Source organism: Trifolium pratense, linkage group LG2 (assembly GCF_020283565.1).
Source record: "Trifolium pratense cultivar HEN17-A07 linkage group LG2, ARS_RC_1.1, whole genome shotgun sequence".
NCBI classification, from domain to species: Eukaryota; Viridiplantae; Streptophyta; class Magnoliopsida; order Fabales; family Fabaceae; genus Trifolium; species Trifolium pratense.
In genome coordinates, this window is record NC_060060.1 from 32,307,468 (window position 1) to 32,314,217 (window position 6,750).

The window sequence follows — 6,750 nt, forward strand, 5'->3', positions numbered from 1 at the left end:
TAAGTTTATTACTTACAAAAAATCATTAATTTCCAGTGCTCACATTTTACAAAAACTGCATGCTTTTATTTAGGGACTAAAACCACTCAGTTTTTGTAAAAGTTGGCGACTAAAAATGGATAAAAAAATTATAAGAACTAAACTTAAATGAGATGATTTATTAGGACTAAAAACATTTAACCTAAGTATCAAAATAATTATACCAATAACATGACAGTCGCATTACAAAATGGTAGAAACAAAGTTCAACAAAACATAAAAAAAAAATAAAAAAAATAAAAAGGCTTACCTTCCATCCACTTCATAACAACTGAAGCATAAGGCTCCGTAATTAGGAGATGAATTGGGAAATCAGGAAATAGTTGGAACAAAGCATATGCAGCCACTTTATTCTGTGCATCCTGCAATCAAGTAAACACTGCAAATATTGTATCTACAGGAAACAATTCCCATAAATGATAAAACTGGGATGCATGGGCTGCACCCAGGTTGCACCATAGAAAAAGGTTTTAAGATCTAGCACATTCTTCAAAATATTTTAAGAAAATATTAAGATCAACTCTGTTTTTTACTATTTGTAACTATTGATGTTAAGTTGGGTAATTGGTTGTACCAGCTTTGTTGTTCCTGGTAAACCATAACCTGTCTACAAAAGCTTTATTTACACTATCAATTCGTTAAGGAGCATTGAATCCAGTTTCCAATTAAATTTCTCTCACCTTTTTCTCAACCATAGAATCATAATACGTGCATATGGATCACTCACCTCAGCAGATTCAAAGGCCTCATTCTGATCTGGAAGCTTAAGTGTGACCAGCCCCCCGGCTTTTCGATTCTTGCCCCTGCCACTAGCTTTACGCAATATGCTTACAGTATAGGAAAAACTCTTTCCTCTGCCAAGTATTTTATTGAATTTTGGAGCATCCCATCCTGATTTCTGGCAAAGCTGATGAAGGATAGCCTTTGGAACCTTTTGAGGGTCCCCCTGTCCATAAATAAGTTGTAACAAGTAAGAAATGAATATTGTCGGATCATGGCAAGATTTATATATATAGAATACATTGTTATCCACCCAATGCTTAGAAAAAACGACATGTGTAATTATTTTATATTATATTCTTTACAAAAGAACAAGCTCATTAAGATGAAGAGTAAAAAATTACATGCGGGAATAAGGAATCCTCCCAAACAAATCACCAAACCAGAAACCAACCCAAAATGAAAAGATAAAATCACTGGGCAAAACTAACCAATCCCTCGTCATATCTGGTTAGTGAAACCGCATTAAAAAGCCCGTGATTTACACCAAATAGAAGCAAAAATATAATCTTATCACATAACAAGAAGTCTAAATTCTAGTGCAGGTTCATGTAGCATTTTATTTTACTATTTCGAAAATATTGGAAAATAAATATAAGAAAATGTAAAAAGGGAAATGTCATATCAAATTCATGAAAACATCCCTTTCGCCTTCCTTGATACTTGTATACTAGTTTCAGCAAAGCATTTGCATGTCCAAAGCCCAACCAATGTAATTATTGTGTTTCTTCAAACTCCAGTGTAGCTAAAAGATATTGAGAATAATTGGAAGACACATGAATTGCATTAAACTTCATCAAGATAGTCATGAAATGTAGCCAATAACTTACCTTCTTCCAAATGCCATCTAACTTATCTAAGTTCTTCTCGGATAATCTTTTAATTTTTTCTAGTTTCTGTGCTTTCAAAATATCAGGGTGTATTTCATTAGATGGCATATCCTCCAAGAAGAAACCACCAAGCTCAATGTCTCCAGCCACTCCTTGTGCAGAATCTTTTTCAACATGTACAGCTGGTAAGCAAGACTTGGCAAGATTTTCATCTGCGCTATGATTTTCCACATCACTACCGTTTATTGCGGCCACATTAGATGGCAAAATAACGGCAGAATTACTTTCTACATCGCTTGGCTCATTTTCTATCAAAGGCTCATGGCCCATGGAAGCTCCCTCAGATGCATGTTTAGTACTGATTTGGTCGTATTCTAAGGCCAAAGTATCATCTGATAATCCTGCTCAATATATTTTACAATAAACTAAGACGAATTGAATATCACAAAAGATATTGAAATAAAGATAAAAAAAATAAAATTCAATTTAACCTAGAGCAGACAGCTCCTGTTTCAGTTTTCGTATGATACGGCTTGCCAGCTCCTGATGTTTTTTGTCCCCTTTTTCCTTCGCCTTTGTAGCTTCCAACCTTGCAGCAAGATACTCCTTGGCAATAACATCATAAGGCCTGGGTTCGCGAAGCTAATAAGAGAGAAAAATGTATCATAAACTTTTAGGACAACGTTAGTCAAAATCGATATTTTATTTAAGATCGAGAAAGGGAGTGAAGATCATAAATGGTGGGATTGTAGCATGTGTAGTTTGCAAACCAAAACCAATTTTAAAAAACTGGATATTTACCTTAAGTTTTTAACCAGACCATTTACTATTCACTGGATTGATTGATTTTTAAACCAGTTGGTGAAATGGATGTATATCCGCTGGTAGTTAAACTTACCACATAAGGGAGAGACGTGTATTTATGGGCAACAGAAAGTGGTTTAAAAACTCAGCGTTTTGGATAGATCATATGTTGAGAGATATGTGGGCTTTTTAACAAAATAAGTACATAATTTAGTTTTGAAATGAATCACTCCAAATGGTGTTTAAATATAAAGAATTTGAATCTTATGGAAATTCAGGAATTGAGAATTTTTTTAAACTACAGTTCTTAGTTAACGCAAGTTAGGATCCTCTCCATTTCTTTGGAGAGAGATAGACACAAAAATTAGATAGCGGTTCCACCATCAAGTGAGTCTCATCGTCGTTAAATATTTTTTAAAATAATTCAAACTTGTTTGTGTCTATCTCTCTCCAAAAGGAACTCTCCATTTCTTTTGAGAAATGGACTCAGTTAACGCCAACAGAAAATATCACTTTGTTCTTTATTTTGGCCGATGAATGTCCCATTATTGAAGTATTATATTCCTATTCCTAATCTAATTCCATTTCCATTTCCTCTTCATGTCTTATTACATGCTGTTGTTAATACTTTTTTAGGTCTATTTTGATTCCAAAGTAACGTTTTGCTATTTATCATTAAAATTAGTTAGTTATTGAAAAATAAGAATAGCTGGGTGGTGCGGGGGGCACGGTGTGTAAGATCCCATAACGAATGAATGAAAAAATCAATTAATTCCATGCCGCGCTTTCAAGTGCAGTGTGTGGGTGACGATTGACAAAACAGTGATGGTGATTTTGTCACTTTACAAGAAACTAGTTTTTGACGGGTGTGAGTCAGTTGCCAGGGTCTCTTAGATTTTCAATTGGGTCTAACTCATCCTTACAAAACTGTCTTGTACCTTGAGAGGGCCTACCATTTGAATGAATGAATAGTCAGTTAATTTCATGTAACGCTTTCAAGTACAGTGTGTGGATGAGGGACCAGGGAAGGTGATTTTGACCCTTTACATGACACTAGATTTTGACATGTGGGAGCCAGTGGCTAGGGCCTCTTAGATATTGATTTGGGTCCAATTCATCCTTATACAAAACCGTCTTGTAAGGTCTTGGGTGTTACTCTGGATAAACTATTTTCAAGCCTTATCTCTTTTCAATGTGGGAACTTGGATTTTTCCAATACACCCTCTCTCGCCCAGCATTATTGCCACTTTATGCATGGATAATGTGGTGGGTCACCCAATGAATAGGTTTTGATATCATTTTAGGTTTTGAATTGGGTCTAACTCATCCGTACAATAACAACTTGTAAGGTGAGGGATGTCACTCTTTATAAACTATTTTCATGTCTTATCTCTTTTCAATCTGAGACTTGAGTTTTTCCCAAAAGGATGACCTCCTTTTAAGTTGTTAGCATGGTGTTTGTACATTTTTTTCTCACTTTTGCAGCAAAAATTTAACTGTATTCAGGATTTGAGGCATAACGAGATTTGAATAAACAATATATTAAAATTTTTAATAGGTGAGTTAGTGTGAGAAAGGGTGAGAAATGTGCAGAGGGGAATTTATAGTTAATATTATTTGAGTCGCTATTTCAGAATAGTTTTTGGTAATGAAGCTGCACCTTTATGTAAGTATAGGTTCATATACAGTGAACTAGAGTTTTGTTACTACGACGAAAATTACCTACCTACCAAATGTTAACTACTAAGCGTAACTCAAACAGTTAGCAATTAACTATAACAGACAATGAAAAATTGGTCAATTTTGAATTTAGTCCCTACACAAATTTCATTTGTTTTTAGCACCTAAAATACAAAACAAAAAATGTGTGCATGTAGCCCTTGATGAGGGCTAAAAACACACTATTTTTGCTAAATGCAAGGCCTAAAAAAGAATAAATTTTTAAAGGGACCAAAATCAAATTTTGTCAATTTTCTAAAGATCAAAAACACATTGAATGATTTAACTCTAAAATATGTTGTGCAACAGGCAGCACGTTATTAAGACAAGGCAGAAGCTACTTGAAGTATTAACACAATACAGAAACCACTAGAATCATAACAGATGCAACCCATAGAATGCAACATGTACTTGAACAGAACTTCATAGTATCACAACACAATTAACATAAACCATGCAAATCATGGAGAAGAGTTAAGGTTGAAATGAACAGCCAAATATTTACTAATCTTCAAAAGAAAAAAGAGAAATACCTTTGTGGCACTACTTTCATCAAAAATGTCATCTTCCCAAGTCTTATTTTCATCATCCTGCAAATACCACGCCATTAATATTGGTATATTTTCAACAGAAACGAAGCACGGCCAGTTTCACTATAAAATGCCCTTGTTCAAGTGAAAGATCAAACACCATGCAATCAAGTGCTTGAAAAAGGAAAATGATGCAGGATAAATGATAAACTATTACTTGTTTATGGAATGTGAAAACAAGTTTATAAGACAGTACAAGTAAATAATGTTTCCCTCTCTTTCTCTCAATTTCTTTCACTTTAACATGGTATCATCGAGCTGGTACTGATCCATGGAGAATCACGATCATCAAAATCAACCACCTCCTCCAGTGCACACCGCAATTCTGATTAATGCTTCTCTGTTGCATCAATTTTCACCATCACTTCTTATTCTGTCATCTTTGATCTCGTTTCAACTCAAAAGAAATTGAGAAGCTTAATGAGAAGCTTAATGCCAATAATCTTCAGAGTTTCATCTACTTACATGATATTTCACCTCAGTACCTCACTAACAATGATAGCATCTCTGGAACTGGGAATCCTGTGTATCATACTTGAGGACAAGGTTGATCTTGAAGGGGCTGGTAATGATAGGATCATGAAGACTAAGAGAATAATGACTCATCTAGTTTATTCTAGACGGGATCTTTTAGGCATATTCTATTAGTTAGTTACTGAGTAATGCTATTGTGTAGTTGCTAACTTGCTATAGCTATCTTACTACGAGTATGACTAGCTTATATAAACATTGTAGAGCCTCATGATGAAGTAATGAAAAATATAATCAATTTCCTTCCTTTTTTTATTATCTAGTCTCTTCCTCTAAATTCTGGAGTGTGATACCTACTTTAATTGGGTTGTATCACTATGGCTAGCTTCTAGATTATCTATTCCCAGCATACTTCTTTATATATGAGGTTCAAATCAATCAATAATCAGAAAACACAGATTCTTTTTCTTTCTATCCATTACATTTCCTCTCTCTACCACACATTGTCATAAGCAAACACTTGACAGTAGCAAATGAAGAGGATACTCAGAAGCTGTATATATTAGTGATAAATTACTATCTCAGTTAATCCGATTACTATGACATGGTTAAGTTACCTCTTCCTGCTGCTCCACATATTGCCTGATCCAATCTGCTTGAGATGATTGGCAAGAATCTAAAGTATCATCGTTTAACTGTCTCTTGATTAAAACCGGAGATTCTAGAGCTTGGTCCTTAGTTGTGATGGATGGATCCACTGAGGGAGTTGAATTGTCTTGTTGGTTTAATATAACACCAACAGAACCCCCTGTGAATGCATTATTATTATAATAATAATAATAATAATAATAATAATAATATAAGCACACGATCAATCTCTAATAGTTTATGGACTCAAAGCAAACAAAGACAGTGTTGTTATTATATAATGATAATCAGGGGAAGTAGAAATACGCACAGCACCTTCAGTATAATGAAAGGAAGACCCACTGGAAAACTTGAGTGGAAGTTCATTCCCGGGTAAATTCAAGCATAACCAATCAAGAGCTGATTCAAATGTAGCGCATTCCTACAAATTAATTACAAAATAGGCACAAAACAGTTACTAGCCATTCCAATTCCCAACTCAAAAATAATCAATCAAATCCAATCGAGTCTGGTATTGGTGGTAGGTACCTTGAGAGCGGAGAGAGCAAGCTCAATGTGATGATCAGTGAATCCTTCGCAAGAGAGTTTCTCGTAAACAGTTTTCAGCTTCTTCGCTTTCTGATCCTTTGTTAGGGTATCGTCCGTCGCAGGGGTAGGGCGGGCAGAGTTGAGCAATAGCCGGCGGATGCGGTTCTCATTTTCTGCCGAAATTTGTAGCTTCGGAGCGGAGGAGGAGGATGAGGACTGAGGCTTTCGGCTCTGTTTCTGATTCCTTTTCGGCGGCATCCTTTCTCACCATCAAAGTTTAGTGGTCACTCCAGCTCTTGGCAACTCCTTTTTTTTAAGCACAACGTGCACAAGTGTTCTTC

The 6,750-nt window shown here is 35.3% G+C and overlaps 1 protein-coding gene across 4 annotated transcripts in view; it reads right to left on the bottom strand.

Annotated features, from left to right (window-relative positions):
- The window catches only part of LOC123910522 (DExH-box ATP-dependent RNA helicase DExH7, chloroplastic-like), a 32,929-nt gene extending 26,179 nt beyond the window's left edge, over positions 1-6,750 (bottom strand). For all 4 annotated transcript variants that reach the window (XM_045961663.1, XM_045961662.1, XM_045961661.1 and 1 more), the window contains exons 1-8: positions 6,410-6,750; positions 6,197-6,302; positions 5,851-6,041; positions 4,706-4,762; positions 2,141-2,291; positions 1,650-2,050; positions 767-985; positions 290-401 (exon numbers count right to left, since the gene is read on the bottom strand). In XM_045961663.1, coding sequence (XP_045817619.1) covers positions 290-401; positions 767-985; positions 1,650-2,050; positions 2,141-2,291; positions 4,706-4,762; positions 5,851-6,041; positions 6,197-6,302; positions 6,410-6,667 — 1,495 coding nt within the window. In that variant the 5' untranslated portion in view covers positions 6,668-6,750. The remainder of the gene's footprint in view (positions 1-289; positions 402-766; positions 986-1,649; positions 2,051-2,140; positions 2,292-4,705; positions 4,763-5,850; positions 6,042-6,196; positions 6,303-6,409) is intronic.